The following is a 15840-nucleotide window of genomic DNA, read 5'->3' as shown; positions in this document are numbered from 1 at the left end:
AAACCCGCCGGGTCCTTTATTTTATTTTTTTATTTTATTCCCCCAAAAAAAACGACACCTCAAGCGCACCAAGTCGCGGTTGGCGCCGCCACCATTTTTTATTCAGCCCTTCCCCCTCCCGGGATTGGAAGGAGTCGCGCGTGGCGGGAGGGGACGATTTCACCGATCTTTGTTTTTCTAGCGGAGAGGAGACCAAAGATAGGGAGGGAGGAGAGAGGGAGGATCCACTTCCGCCGGCGGTCCCGACGAAACCGCCGCCATCTTCCTCCTCCTCTTCCTCGCTCGGGCTTTTTCCTCACTTAGCCAGCGGGTGACGGAATTTGCGGCCGGCAAAGTGCGCTTGCTCGCCCAGCTCTTCCTCGATCCTGCGGGGAGAGAGGCCGTTGTAAGTCGGGAGGAGAGGTCAGGCCCCCTCCCCACTCCTCAAAAAAGAAGTCCCCTCCCCCCCAAAAAACGGGGTGGGGAGGGGAAGGGAAGGGGGGGAGGACGTCCTCTCCTCACCTCATCAGCTGGTTGTACTTGGCCAGGCGCTCGGAGCGGCAGGGAGCTCCGGTTTTGATCTACGGAGGGAAGGAAGGAGGGAGGGGTGTGAGGAAGAGGGGGATCGATTTGGAAGGAGGGAGAAGAGGGGGAGGACCGTCTAGATGGTCTCTCACCTGCCCGGTGCAGAGTCCCACCACCAGGTCGGCAATGAAGGTGTCCTCGGTCTCGCCGGAGCGGTGACTGACCATCACGCCCCAACCGTTGCTCTGGGCCAGCTTACAACTGGGAGAAGAAGGAGGAGGAAGAAGAAGAGGGGAGGGGAATCTCAGGCTCTCCCCCAAGAGAGATTCCCCTCCCCGCAGTCCTCGCCCTCCCCTCCCCTGACCGGACTCACGCCTGGATGGACTCGGTGACGGAGCCGATCTGGTTGACCTTCAAGAGGAGGCAGTTGCAGGCCTTCTTCTCCACCGCCTGCTGGATGCGTTTGGGGTTGGTGACCGTCAGGTCGTCGCCCACGATTTGGATTGCACCTCGGTCAGGAATTTGGTCCAGGTGGCCCAATCGTCCTGGTCGAAGGGTCCTCGATGGAGACCACTGGCCGGGGAGGGGAGGGGAGGGAGGGGAGAGACGGCGGGGAGTCGTAGAACTTGACCTGGCGCTTACGAGAACGGACCGACACCCCCGCCCTTTCTCCTCCTCCTCCTTCTCTTCCTCCTTCTCCCCCTCCTCCTCCTCTTCCTCCTCTTCCCCTCCTCTTCTCCTCCTTCTCCTCTTCCTCCTCCTCCTCTTCCTCCACATCCTCTTCCTCCTCCTCTTCCTCCTCCTCCTTCCTCCTCTTCCCCCTCCTCCTTCTCTTCCTCCTCTTCCCCCTCCCCTTCTCTTCCTCCTATTCCTTCTCTTCCTCCTCTTCCTCCTCCTCCTCTTCCTCCTCCCCTCTTCTCCTCCTCCTTCTCTTCCTCCTCCTCCTCTTCCTCCACGTCCTCTTCCTCCTGTTCCTCCTCCTCCTCCTCCTCCCGTCCTCTTCCTCCTCTTCCTCCCGTCCTCTTCCTCCTCCTCCTCTTCCTCCTCTTCCCCCTCCTCCTTCTCTTCCTCCTCTTCCCCCTCCCCCTTCTCTTCCTCCTTCTCCCCCCTCCTCCTCCTCTTCCTCCTCTTCCTCCTCCTCCTCTTCCTCCACATCCTCTTCCTCCTCCTCACTTCCTCCTCTCTCCTCCTTCTCTTCCTCCTCTTCCTCCTCTTCCCCTCCCCTTCTCTTCCTCCTATTCCTTCTCTTCCTCCTCTTCCCCCTCCTCCTCCTCTTCCTCCTCCTTCTCTTCCTCCTCTTCCTCCGTCCTCTTCCTCCTCCTCCTCCTCCTCCTCCCGTCCTCTTCCTCCTCTTCCTCCCGTCCTCTTCCTCCTCCTCCTCTTCCTCCTCTTCCCCTCCTCCTTCTCTTCCTCCTCTTCCCCCTCCTTCTCTTCCTCCTTCTCCCCCTCCTCCTCCTTTCCTCCTCTTCCCTCCTCCTCTTCTCCTCCTTCTCCTCCTCTTCCTCCTCCTCCTCTTCCTCCACATCCTCTTCCTCCTCCTCTTCCTCCTCCTCCTCACTTCCTCCTCTTCCCCCTCCTCCTCCTCCCCCTCCTCTTCCTCCACGTCCTCTTCCTCCTCCTCCTCTTCCTTCTCTTCTTCCTCTTCCCCTCCTCCTCCTCCTCCTCCTCCTCCCCTCTTCTCCTCCTCCCCTCTTCTCCTCCTCCTCTTCCTCCTCCTCTTCCTCCTCTTCCTTCTCTTCCTCCCGTCCCTCTTCCTCCTCCTCCTCTTCCTCCACGTCCTCTTCCTCTTCCTCCTCCTCCTCCTCTTCCTCCTCCTCTTCCTCCACGTCCTCTTCCTCCTCCTCCTCTTCCTTCTCTTCTTCCTTCCGTCCTCTTCCTCCTCCTCCTCTTCCTCTTCCTCCTCCTCTTCCTCCTCTTCCTTCTCTTCTCCTCTTCCTCCTCCTCTTCCTTCTCTTCCTCCTCCTCCTCTTCCTCCCTTCTCTTCCTCCTCCTATTCTCCTCCTTCTCTTCCTCCTCCTCCTCTTCCTCCTCTTCCCCCTCCTCCTCCTCTTCGTCCTTCTCCTCCTCCTTCTCCTCCTCCTCCTCTTCCTCCTCCTCTTTCTCCTCCTTCTCTTCCTCCTTCTCTTTCTCCTCCTCCTCTTCCTCCTCCTCCTCTTCCTCCTCCTCCTCTTCTTCCACGTCCTCTTCCTCCTCCTCCTCTTCTTCTCTTCCTCCTCCTCCTCTTCCTTCTCTTCCTCCTCCTCCTCTCTCTTCCTTCCCTGCTCCTCTTCCCCCTCCTCCTCCTCTTCCTCCTTCTCTTCCTCCTCCCCCTCCTCCTCTTCTCCTTCTCTTCCTCCTCCTCCCCCTCCTCCTCCTCACCTGGGTAGTTCTTGATGAAGCTCTGGTAAAGTTCCCCCAACTTCTCCCCGGAGATGTAGCGGTTGGGGTCGTCGGGAGACTTGAAATCCAGGTCGTATTTGCCCTTGCGGAAGAACTCGGAGGCGGCCACGTCCATGCCGATCACGATCTTATCCGGGTAGCCGGCTTTCTCGATGGCGCTCTTGAGGAGCTCCAGGGCTGTGGGGGAGGAAGAGAGGGAGGGGAAGCCAGGGGCTTAGCAAAAAAGAGCCCCTCCCACAAGGGTCAAATGGAGGGGGATGTGGGGTGGTCTGGATGGCAGGACACTTGCCCCCCCCCCACACACACACAGACACACACAAAAGGACCAGGGGAGGCAGGAGAACAGCTTTCCAGTATTTGAGGGCGGTGGGGGTTGGACTAGATGACCTACAAGGTCCCATCCAACTCATCATCTGACTTGAAGGAACAAAAGGACCAGGGGAGACAGGAAAGCAGCCTTCCCATATTTGAGGGCGGTGGGGTTGGACTAGATGACCTACAAGGTCCCATCCAACTCATAATCTGATTTGAAGGAACGAAAGGACCAGGGGAGACAGGAGAGCAGCCTTCCCAATAGTTGAGGGCGGAAGGGGGTTGGACTAGATGACCTACAAGGTCCCATCCAACTCATAATCTGATTTGAAGGAACGAAAGGACCAGGGGAGGCGGGAGAGCAGCTTTCCAGTATTTGAGGGTGATGGGGTTGGGCTAGATGACCTCCAAGGTCCCTTCCAACTCATCATCTGCTTTTAAGAAACAAAAGGACCAGGAGAGACAGGAGAGCAGCCTTCCCAATATTTGAGGGCGAAGGGGTTGGACTAGATGACCTACAAGGTCCCATCCAACTCATAATCTGATTTTAAGGAACTAAAGGATCTGGGGAGCAGCCTTCCAGTATTTGAGGGTGGTGGGGTTGGACTAGATAACCTCCAAGGTCCCTTCCAACTCATCATCTGATTTTAAGGAACTAAAGGACCAGGGGAGACAGGAGAGCAGCCTTCCCAATATTTGAGGGCCGAAGGGGGTTGGACTGGATGACCTACAAGGCCCCTTCCGACTCCATTCGTCTGACTTTCCTCTGATTTGAAGGAACCAAACCCCGATTCTGTGTCCTCTGAGGCGGAACGTGGGTTTTTTTTCTCACATTCAGCTCCGTTGCGTCTCCCTTGCCGGCGTTTCCTTACCCGACCCTGGTCCCCTTTTTCGTCGGGGGCAACCGGTGACGTTCCCTAGCGTGGCCGTGAAACGTCTCCGCGCCCGCGCGCGAGAGAGAAAAATCTCATTTCAACCGCCGAGGGATCCCCGAGCTGTCAATCCTACCCAAGAGGCCAAATGTCAGCGGCTTTGAAGAGGCCGGTGAAGCCCCCCCACCCCCATTTGCATGCGGACGCAAAAGGGGAACGAGTCGCACATGAGGAACAAACCAGGAAGCGAGCCGGAAGGCGCTCTGGGTGCCAGCGGAGAGTTTTGGGGTGACCCCAAAGTGGGGGGGCAGGAAGAAGCCAAACCGGGGGGGGGGGTGAGGAGGGCTGGATGAGCTCTGGACCTACTTTTGGGGGGCGGGGGAGGTGAGGTTTACAGCCCCGTAAATTCAAGATGGACATAGGTGTGTGCTTGGGTGTGTAGCTTTTGGGTTGTTAGTTGTGCCTTTTCTGTGTTTTGGTTTTTTTTTAAATAGGTTTTTAATTCCAGGAACAAAAATATATTTTAAAAAGAAAATCACGTCCTCACATTTGACGGTGTTTTCAATAAAGGTGGTGAATTGAAATCCTCGACTACGAAAGTATCTTCAAATCTCATTCCTCATTTCTTACTTATCCGTGTTATTCATACGCCGTGATGCATTGTTTTCCTGTGTTACTACGCTGCTGCTACACCTAGATCCATAGCTATACCACATCCTTATTTCACTATACATCTTTCTTTCCTTTTCATTTATTTTCAGTTCTTTATCCCCGATTATTTCCATTTCTTACTTATCCATGTTATTCATACGTCATGATGCATTGTTTTCCTGTGTTACTACACTGCTACTACACCTACATCCATAGCTATACCATATCCTTATTTCACTGTACATCTTTCTTTCCTTTTCACTTATTTTCAGTTCTTTATCCCCGATTATTTCCATTTCTTATTTATCAATGTTATTCATACGTCTTGATACATTGTTTTCCTGTGTTACTACGCTGCTACTACACCTAGATCCATAGCTATACCATATCCTTATTTCACTATACATCTTTCCTTTTCATTTATTTTCAGTTCTTTATCCCGGATTATTTCCATTTCTTACTTATCCGTGTTATTCATGCGCCGTAATACATTGTTTTCCTGTGTTACTACACTGCTACTACACCTAGATCCATAGCTATACCATATCCTTATTTCACTATACATCTTTCTTTCCTTTTCATTTATTTTCAGTTCTTTATCCCCGATTATTTCCATTTCTTACTTATCCCTGTTATTCATACGTCTTGATACATTGTTTTCCTGTGTTACTACGCTGCTACTACACCTAGATCCATAGCTATACCATATCCTTATTTCACTATACATCTTTCTTTCCTTTTCATTTATTTTCAGTTCTTTATCCCCGATTATTTCCATTTCTTACTTATCCATGTTATTCATACATCATGATACATTGTTTTCCTGTGTTACTACGCTGCTACTACACCTATATCCATAGCTATACCATATCCTTATTTCACTATACATCTTTCTTTCCTTTTCATTTATTTTCAGTTCTTTATCCCCGATTATTTCCATTTCTTACTTATCCGTGTTATTCATACGCCGTGATACATTGTTTTCCTATGTTACTACACTGCTACTACACCTAGATCCATAGCTATACCATATCCTTATTTCACTATATATCTTCTCTTTCATCTTTCTTTCCTTTTCATTTCAATTCTTTATCCCCGATTATTTCCATTTCTTACTTATCCGTGTTATTCATACGCCGTGATGCATCGTTTTCCTGTGTTACTACACTGCTACTACACCTAGATCCATAGCTATACCATATCCTTATTTCACTATACATCTTTCTTTCCTTTTCATTCATTTTCAGTTCTTTATCTCCAATTATTTCCATTTCTTTCTTATCCCTGTTATTCATACGCCGTGATGCATCGTTTTCCTGTGTTACTACACTGCTACTACACCTAGATCCATAGCTATACTATATCCTTATTTCACTATACATCTTTCTTTCCTTTTCATTTATTTTCAGTTCTTTATCCCCAATTATTTCCATTTCTTACTTATCCATGTTATTCATACATCATGATACATTGTTTTCCTGTGTTACTACACTGCTACTACACCTAGATCCATAGCTATACTATATCCTTATTTCACTATACATCTTCCTTTCCTTTTCATTTATTTTCAGTTCTTTATCCCCGATTATTTCCATTTCTTACTTATCCGTGTTATTCATACCCCGTGATACCTTGTTTTCCTGTGTTACTACACTGCTACTACCCCTAGATCCATAGCTATGCTATCCATAGACACATAGCTATACATTTATTCTTATTTCTGTTGTTCCACGAGGTTGTGGGTTTCCTCAACGGGGCTTCCCACCTCCTCCATGACGTAGGAAGCTAAAGCGGAGACTGTCGAGGGCGGAGCCGAAAAGCCGCTTGCGAAAGGGGCACCTTAAGGTGGGGAGGGGAAACCCCCCCCCGTCTTCTTCTCCCCCTCCCTCCCCAAAGGAATGTGGACGGCATCCAAAGCAGAATGTCAGGAGAGAAATACTAGGAGGGGATTTGATCCCTGCTTGAAGATCGAATTGCACACGGAGGGGTGTGTGTGTGTGTGTGTGTGTGTGTGAACAGGCCAGGAGGGAGAGGGAGGGGGGGCAAGAAGGGGGAGGGGAGGAGTGCCAAGGAGGCTTGTAGGGGGAAAAAAGGGGGGAGAAGATCTGGAGGAGCCATGGAAGGTATGACGGAAGCGGCACGGAGAGCAACATGGGGTGTGTGTGTGTGTGCGCGCTCTCTTCGTGCCTTGCTTGTGCCTCCCCGCAAGCAAATGGTGGTCCGGTTGAATCCGTGGGGGCGACGGAGCCCAGCACAGAAAGAGGAGGAGGAGGAGGAGGAGAAGAGGAGGAGGAGGAGAAAAAGAGGAGGAGGAGAAAAAAGAGGAGGAGGAGGAGAAAAAGAAGAGAAGGAAGAGGAGAAAAAGAAGAGGAGGAGGAGAAAAAGAGAAAAGAGAAGGGGGAGAAGGAGAGGAGGAGGAGGAGGAGAAAAAGAAGAGGAGAAAAGGAGAACGAGGAGAAGGAGAAGAGGAGGAGGATAACAGGAGGAGGAGAAGAGGAGGAGGAGGAAGATGAGAAGAGGAGGAGGAGGAGAAGAGGAGGAGGAGGAGAAGGAGAAGAGGAGGAGAAAAAGAGAACGAGGAGAAGAGGAGGAGGAGGAGGAGAAGGAGGAGAAGAGGAAGAGGGGAGGAGGAGAAAAAGAAGAGGAGGAGGAGAAAAGACGAGGAGAACGAGGAGAAGAGGAGGAGGAGGAGAACGAGGAGAAGAGAAAGGGGGAGGAGGAGAAAAAGAAGAGGAGGAGAAAAAGGAGAACGAGAAGAGAAAGGGGAGGAGGAGAAAAAGAAGAGGAGGAGAAAAAGAAGAGGAGGAGAAAAAGAGGAGAACGAGGAGAAGAGAAAGGGGGAGGAGGAGAAAAAGAAGAGGAGGAGAAAAAGAAGAGAACGAGGAGAAGAGGAGGAGGAGGAGAACGAGGAGAAGAGAAAGGGGGAGGAGGAGAAAAAGAGGAGGAGAAAAAGAAGAGGAGGAGAAGGAGGAGGAGAGGAAGAGGGGAGGAGGAGAAAAAGAAGAGGAGGAGAAAAAGAAGAGGAGGAGGAGAAGGAGGAGGAGAGGAAGAGGGGGAGGAGGAGAAAAAGAAGAGGAGGAGAAAGAAGAGGAGGAGGAGGAGAAGGAGGAGGAGAGGAAGAGGGGGAGGAGGAGAAAAAGAAGAGGAGAAGAGGAGGAGGAGGAGGAGGAGGGAAGGGAAGGCACAGGGCAGCCGGTCAACTCCTCCAGCCCCGGGGTGTGTGTGTGTTGAGTTTCCCTCCGAGGAAAAGGGACAGAAAAGGCGGCCATCATCGTCGGGCATAAGGAGGCTGGGGAGGGGAGGGGGAGCCTCCGGCCATCGGTCAGTCAGTCCAGCATCGGTTGGGGGAGGTTTCCAAGGTGACCTTCGCGAACTCTTTGCACCCGGGCCGCCTCGGTCGAGGGTGGTGCAATCTGGCTTTTCTTTTCAGCAAACCCCGTTGACACAGAGACCTGGCGGAGGTTTGGCTCAGCCGGCCAGAGAAGGGCCGGCCGGGAGGGGAATTGGGGGCAGAGGGAGGGGGCTTCTATTTGAGGGGGTCCTTGGGGGAAGGACCCACAGGAGACCTCCAGGGAGGCTTTGAGCTGGATCCCTGCAGTGGGGTGGACTTCAGGACCTCTGGGGACCCTCCCAGCTGTAGGATTCTGTCAGCCTAAAACAAGGGTCTTCCAACTTGACCGCTTTAAAGACTGGTGGACTTCGACTCCCAGAATTCCCTCCTCCTCCTCCTGTCAGGTCAGCTCAGGGATTCTGGGACAGTTGGAAGTCCACCGGTCTTCAACTTGCCAAATTGGAAGGCCCTTCATCTTTTTCTTTCTTTCTTTCTTTCTTTCTTTCTTTCTTTCTTTCTTTCTTTCTTTCTTTCTTTCTTTCTTTCTTTCTTTCTTTCTTTCTTTTCTTTCTTTTTCTTTCCTTTTTCTTTCTTTCTTTCTATCTATCTAATATATCTATCTATTCTACCTCTCTCTATCTATCTATTCCAGGGGACTTCCAGCTTGACAGTTTGAAGACTGGTGGACTTCAACTCCCAGAATTCCTCCTCCTCCAGTCCATGTTAGCTCATGGGATTCTGGGACAGTTGGAAGTCCACCGGTCTTCAACTTGCCAAGTTGGAAAGACCCTTGATCTATTCTCTCTCTCTCTCTCACACATCTATCATCTATCTCTATCATCTATTTATCATATATCTATTTATCATATCCATCTATCGCTATCTATCTATCTTTCTATCTATCATCTATCTCTCTATTTATCATCTATTTATATCTATTTATCATATCTATCATCTATCATCTGTCTCTATTTATCTATTTATCTCTATCTATCATCTCTATCTATCATCGATCTCTATCTTATCTATTTATCATCTATTTATCATATATCTATCATATCTATCATGTCTCTATCTATCTATATCTGTCTCTATTTATCTATCTATCATCTATATCTATCTATCATCTATCTATCATCTATCTCTATCTATCATCTATCTCTATCATCTATCTATAATCTATCTCTATTTATCTGTTTATCTATCTATCTATCTATCTATCTATCTATCTATCTATCTATCTGTCTATCATCTATATCTGTCTCTATCTATCATCTATTTATCTATTTATTTATCTATCATCTCTCAATCTATCTATCTATCTATCTATCTATCTATCTATCTATCTATCTATCTATCTATCTATCTATCTATCTATCTATTATCTATCATATCTTTCTCTCTCTAATCAATCTATCTATCTATCTATCTATCTATCTATTCCAGGAGAATATTTATTCCTGGTGGACTCCAATTCCCAGAATTCCTCCTCCTCCTGTCAGGTCAGCTCAGGGATTCTGGGACAGTTGGAAGTCCACCAGTCTTAAAGTGGACAAGTTTGAAAGACCTTTGCCCTAAAGGCACCCTGGGGGAGGGGGGGAAACGGGCTTGCTCCTCCTCCTCCTCCTCCCTCTGCTCCTCTTCCTCCTCCTCCTCCTCGTCCTCCTCCTCGTCCTCCTCCCCCTGCTCCTCCTCCTCCTCCGCTCGGGCAAAAGGCTTCCCTAAATTCACCTGCTTCAATCCGACAGGGTGTCACCTTGGCAACTTAAAGACCGGAGGCCACTCCGACTCCCAGAAGGCCAGAGTCCGCTTTGCTTTGTGGGAATTCTGGGAGTTGGAAGTCCTCCGGTCTTAAAAACGTTGCTCTCTCCTACTCTGGATAGTCCTGCAGACTTTTTTTTTTTTCTAAGGGAACGCGGCTTATTTTAGTAAATTCACCTTTTTTCGGGGGTGGAGGTGTGTGTAACGTTACAAAATCTGCTTTTAGGGAAGTTGTGAAAGTCGGTGGGGGGTGTTGTAAAACCCCTTTTCTAAGTGCACCCCCTTTGGGTGGAAGGGCAGGAGAGAGGCAGGGGGCTGGCCACCCTCCCCCTCCCCTTCAACCCTCCCTTGGACCTTCCCTCCCTGCCATAATGCCTGCATCCTTGTCCACAGCCACGCAATGGCCAGGCCGAGCGGAGTGTGCGTGCTTTTCCAGTGTCTGTGTGTTTGTGAAGCCCCAAATTTGTGGCCGCAGCGACGGAGGGGTGACTGTGCCTGTCTCCCCATCCTCCCCACCCCCACCCTCACCCGCCCGCAGCCCCCACCCTCACCTTCATTGTTCTCCAGGATGTTGGGGGCAAAGCCGCCTTCGTCGCCCACGTTGGTGGCATCTTTCCCGTATTTGCTCTTGATGACGGCCTTCAGGTTGTGGTAGACCTCGGCGCCGATGCGCATGGCCTCCTTGAAGTTGCTGGCGCCCACCGGCAGGATCATGAACTCCTGCATGGCCAGCTTGTTCCCGGCGTGGGAGCCCCCGTTGATCACGTTGAAGGCCTGGTTGGGGAGGGGATGCAAGCAAGCGGTGACCCCTCTGGGGCTCAGCTGCCCCATGTCCGGACTCCGCTCTGGCCGAGCCGAGCCTCCCCTTCCAAGGACACCCCCAAAAGCTTGCAAGACCCCCGCCCCCCCATGAGCTGCGGGTGCTGAGGTGCCCCTCCCTCTTGTCCTTCCCCCTCCCCGCCCCCGGGGTCTGGCCCACTCACCGGCACCGGCAGGATGAGTTCCTTGTTACCAGCCAGATCCGCGATGTGGCGGTAAAGGGGGACCCCCTTTTCGGCCGCCCCGGCTTTGCACACGGCTAGGGAGACCCCCAGGATGGCGTTGGCCCCGAACTTGGCTATAAAGGCAAAAGGGGGGGTCAGAGGTGAGGAGGTTCCCCTGCTGGGGGGTCGGGGGGAAACAGGGGTGTGGGGGGGGGCTTTGAGGCACACACACACACACACACATGCACACGCACGCGCGCTTACATTTGTTCTCCGTTCCATCCAAGTCGATCATGAGCCGGTCGATTTTTTCCTGCTCGACGACGCTGATTTTCTGCCCAGGGAAGCAAAAAATAAAATATGGATTTTTATACCCAAAATGAGGAGGGAAAAAAATAAAAAACAAGAAAAAGAGGCAAAGTTCCCTATTTGGTCCTTAAAATATAGCAAAAAAAACCAAAAAGCGCCTCATTTTGGGAAGAGAAACAGGGACAGAAGGTGAGGGCAGCGTGTCGCTTTTCTTTTATGTGCACCGAGAACATTTGCACCAAAGACAAATTCTTATGCGGGGTCCAAGCACACTTGGCCAAGAAAAAGGATTCTATTTCTATCTCTATTTTCTATTCTACTTTATTCTCTATTCTTATTCTTATTCTACTCTATTCTATTCTTATTCCATTCCTATTCTGTTCTGTGCTGTTCTGAATTCTATCCTATTCTGAATTTTACTCTGAACTCTATTCTATAGTCTATTCTGAATTCTTTCTCTATTCTATTCAGAATTCTATTCTATTCTGAATTTTATTCTGAATTTTATTCTGAATTCTATTCTATTCTATTCTATTCTATTCTATTCTATTCTATTCTATTCTATGTACACTGGGAGCATTTGCACCCAATTCCTTGGGGGTCCAACCACCCTTGGCCAAGAAAAAGAATTCTATTTCTATCTCTATTTTCTATTCTATTCTATTCTATTCTATTCTATTCTATTCTACTCTACTTACTCTATTCCATTCTATTCTCTATTCTTATTCTTATTCTTACTTATTCTTACTCTTATTCTTATTCTTATTCTTATTCTTATTCTTATTCTATTCTATTCTATTCTATTCCATTCCATTCCATTCCATTCCTATTCTATTCCATTCCATTCCTATTCTATTCTATTCTATTCTATTCTATTCTATTCCATTCCATTCCATTCCTATTCTATTCTATTCTATTCTATTCTATTCTATTCTGAATTCTATTCTATATTCTATTCTATATTCTATTCTGAATTCTATTCTATGTACACCGAGAGCATTCGCACCAAAGACCAAATTCCTTGGGGGTCCAAGCACACTTGGCCAAGAAAAAAATTCTATTTCTATCTCTATTTTCTATTCTATTCTATTCTATTCTCTATTCTTATCTCTATTCTTACTTCTGTACTCTACTCTACTCTACTCTATTCTTATTCCATTCCTATTCTATCCTGAACTCTATTCTATATTCTATCCTGAATTCTATTCTATATTCCATCCTGAATTCTATTCTATATTCTATTCTGAATTCTATTCTATATTCTATTCCACGTACACCGAGATCATTTGCACCAAAGACCAAATTCCTCCGGGGGTCCAACCCCTCGGCCAACCCAAAGAACCCTATTTCGATTCCTAACCCCTCCCCACACACACCTACCTGAAAGACTCTCACCTGGACAACACAAGACTCCTGCTCCAGGAGGAGGGCGGCGGCGGCGGGGGCTCACATCCCCCCATGCCCCCACCCCAAACAAGGGGGAGGGGACTCCGAGGAAGGCCCCCTCCCCCTCCTTCAGAAGAGCAAAGGAGTTGTAGAAAAACACCTGAGCAGGTGAGGAGGAGGGGGAAGCCCTTTGCAAGTCAGGCCTGGGAGGGAGGGAGCGACGGAGGGGGGGATGGATGGAGGAGAGACTTTGGGGGAGGGGGCTCACCCCAGGACCCCCACCCCACCCCCACCCCCTCAGGCACCGGCCTGGCTCCTTCCTCCCCCCCATCACCAGACTCACCTTCTCGATCAGGGCGGGGGCGATGGTCTTGTTGATATGCTCCACGGCCTTCAATACCCCTGGGGAGGAAGCATCGTGGGGAGGGGGCTCAAGGGGTTTTGGGGGGAGGGGGTCCCCTACCCAACCCCAAAGAGGAGCCTCCCCCCTTAGGCTCCTCCCTTACCTTTGCCCAGGTACCTGGCTTTGTCCCCGTCCCGCAACTCCAGGGCTTCGCAAATGCCGGTCGATGCCCCGCTGGGTACCGCGGCTCGGAAGCGACCTGGCAGAAAGAGAGATGATTTTTTGGGGTGTGGGTGGTGGGATGGGGGGGGGTCAGCAGGTCCCAGGCCTCTTGCAAGGGAGAGCAACCCCCTCCCCCTCTCCCTCTCCCCCTCCCTCTCTCCCAAAAGGGTACCTTTGCCCGTGTGCAGGTCCACCTCGACCGTCGGGTTGCCGCGGGAGTCGAGGATTTCGCGGGCGTGGATCTTCTGGATCGACATCCTGCGGACGGACGAGGGAGGGGGGAGGCGTGAGTTTGCGGGGTGTCCAAAGGGGGGGGGCTGCCCACCTCATACACCCCCCCCCCAATTTTGGGTGGAGGAGCCGGCTGGGGCCCTCGGTAGGAGGTGGAAGGAAGGGCACAGCTGGCGTGGCTGCCAAGGGCTAAAAATAGACCCCTGCTACTCACTCGTTCCTCCTCCTCCTCCTCCTCCTGGCCCGGCAGATGAGGCCCCGCTGGGGGGAGAGGGAGGAGGGAGGGAGGGGAGTGGGGGCCAAGGGACAGGATGGAGGCTCTCGGGGGTGCCCCAAACAGAGGAAAGGACGGGGGGAAGGGGGCTGTGAAAAAGGGGGAGGGTGGAAGGCCTGCTCTGTAGGAGAGGTCAGGAGGGATGGGGAGGAGGGGGGCTTTTTTGGGGGGAGGGGGGGCTCCCACGGGAGGTCGGCACAGGCTCCCCTCCCTCTGGGGAGACCCCAGGACAAGCGGGGTCCGCTCTCCCCCTCCCCGACTGATACAGAGACCCCAGGACAAGTGGGGTCCGATCTCCCCCACCCCCGACCCCAGGGCAGGCGGGTCCGCTCTCCCCCCCGACTGCTGCAGAGACCCCAGGACAAGGGGGTCCGAGCTCCCCCGTCCCAACCGCCGCTCCAGAGACCCCAGAACAAGCAGGGGCTGCTGGCTGCAGACCTGCACCCCTCCCCAAAATCTCCTTTTACCCCCCCTGCAGAGACCCCAGTACAGGCGGGTCCGACCTCCCCCGTCCCGACCGATGCAAAGACCCCAGGACAAGCGGGTCCGCTCTCTCCCCTCCCCACCGATGCAGAGACCCCAGGACAGGCGGGGGCTGCTGGCTGCAGACCTGCACCCCTCCCCAAAATCTTCCTTACCCCCCTCCCCCACCCCCAAAAAGCCGGTGGGGGGCTCACTTGCTGGGAAATCGGGGCTGGCTGGAGCGGAGTTGCTGGCAGTGGCGAAGGTGACCGGAGCCGGCCGGCGGCTTTTATTGGGCTCCCTCGACCCCCCCCCAACAGCCCCCCACCCCCCACCTAGGGACCGTGGGCAAAGGCGGATGCGAGGCAACCCCCCCAAAACCCCACCCCCCACCAGGGCGGAGCAAACATCCCCCCACTGCCTGCATCCCAGCCAGCATCCATGCAAGGAAGGCTTGGAGGGGGGAAGGATGCTCTGAGCCCCCTCCCCAAAGCGTCTCCTCCCCCTCTCTCTCTTCTGGGCGTCCGGCCAGCGTCTTGCCCTAAATTTAGCCCCGAGAAAGGTCGAGAGGGTCCTCCCCCCCCAGAGCAAAAGCCCCGACGCAACTTGAGGAGCCGCCGGGCGCTCGGCTTTCAATCTGAATGCGACCCTCCCCATCTATTCTCCCCCCTCTGCAAATGGGTGGGAGGGAGGGAGGGAGGGGGCGGGTTTGTCATGCCAAGGCCGGCTGGAAGGGGCTTCTGGGGGGAGAGGCGGTATTGGATGGGGAGGGGGGCGGGTTTGCATGCCAAGGCCGGCTGGAAGGAGCTTTTGGGGGAGGCGGTGCATGACTGGGAGGGTCGTTGCATGCCAAGGCCGTCTGGAAGGGGCTTGGGGGCTTTTTTGGGGGCGACATTTAGGAGGCTTCTGCGTGGGGGAGGCGCGTGCAAACGTGCAACCCTTTGCAAAGTTTGCGTTGCAATTCGTGGGGGGCGGATCTCTTCCTCTTGTCGGCTCTCTCCCGGTTGAGCAGCTGCCTGGTCGGCTTTGGTCTCGACATGGCGGAGGGGGGGGGGGGGCTTTGATGTCTGCCGGGAGGGGGAGGGGGAGGATCAACAGCAGCCTCTCTCCCCCCCCATGGGGTGCTCAGTCTGTTGCACACTCCCAAGTGTGCAAAAACAGGCAGGGGGGCGTGGGGGGTCTTAGCTCCGGGGTGCCTGGGTCTGTTGCACACTCCCAAGTGTGCAAAAACAGGCAGGGGGCGTGGGGGGTCTTAGCTCCGGGGTGCCTTGTCTGTTGCACACTCCCAAGTGTGCAAAAACAGGCAGGGGGGCGGGGGGGCTTAGCTCCGGGGTGCCTGGGTCTGTTGCACACTCCCAAGTGTGCAAAACAGGCAGGGGGGTGGGGGGGTCTTAGCTCCGGGGTGCCTGGTCTGCTTGCACACTCCCAAGTGTGCAAAAACAGGCAGGGGGCGTGGGGGTCTTAGCTCGGGTGCCTGTGTCTGTTGCACACTCCCAAGTGTGCAAAAACAGGCAGGGGGCGTGGGGGGTCTTAGCTCCGAGGTGCCTGTGCCTGTTGCACACTCCCAAGTGTGCAAAAACAGGCAGGGGGCGTGGGGGGTCTTAGCTCCGAGGTGCTCAGTGCCTGTTGCACGCAGCTCCCAAGTGTGCAAAAACAGGCAGGGGGGCGTGGGGGGTCAGCTCCGGGTGCCTGTGTCTGTTGCACACTCCCAAGTGTGCAAAAACAGGCAGAGCGGGGCGTGGGGGGTCTTAGCTCTGGGGTGCTCAGGTCTGCTGCACACTCCCAAGTGTGCAAAAACAGGCAGAAGGGGGCGTGGGGGT

At 52.6% G+C, this 15840-nt stretch overlaps 1 protein-coding gene across 1 annotated transcript; it reads right to left on the bottom strand.

Moving 5' to 3' along the window:
* Nucleotides 1–168: 168 nt before the first annotated feature.
* ENO3 (enolase 3) lies at nt 169–13375 on the bottom strand. The gene is given in 13 exon segments (XM_087919043.1): nt 169–365; nt 502–560; nt 657–765; nt 878–1010; nt 1013–1063; nt 1066–1077; nt 2863–3060; nt 10362–10584; nt 10794–10927; nt 11058–11127; nt 12832–12890; nt 12995–13090; nt 13226–13375. Coding segments are annotated over 13 exon segments (1299 nt in total). The 5' UTR covers nt 13311–13375; the 3' UTR covers nt 169–295.
* Between the last annotated feature and the right edge of the window lie 2465 nt (nt 13376–15840).

This window comes from Pseudonaja textilis, unplaced genomic scaffold (assembly GCF_049901715.1).
Source record: "Pseudonaja textilis isolate UNSWEBS1 unplaced genomic scaffold, rPseTex1.2 PTEXSCF23, whole genome shotgun sequence".
Lineage (NCBI taxonomy): Eukaryota > Metazoa > Chordata > Lepidosauria > Squamata > Elapidae > Pseudonaja > Pseudonaja textilis.
This window is presented reverse-complemented; position numbering and strand designations above follow the sequence as displayed.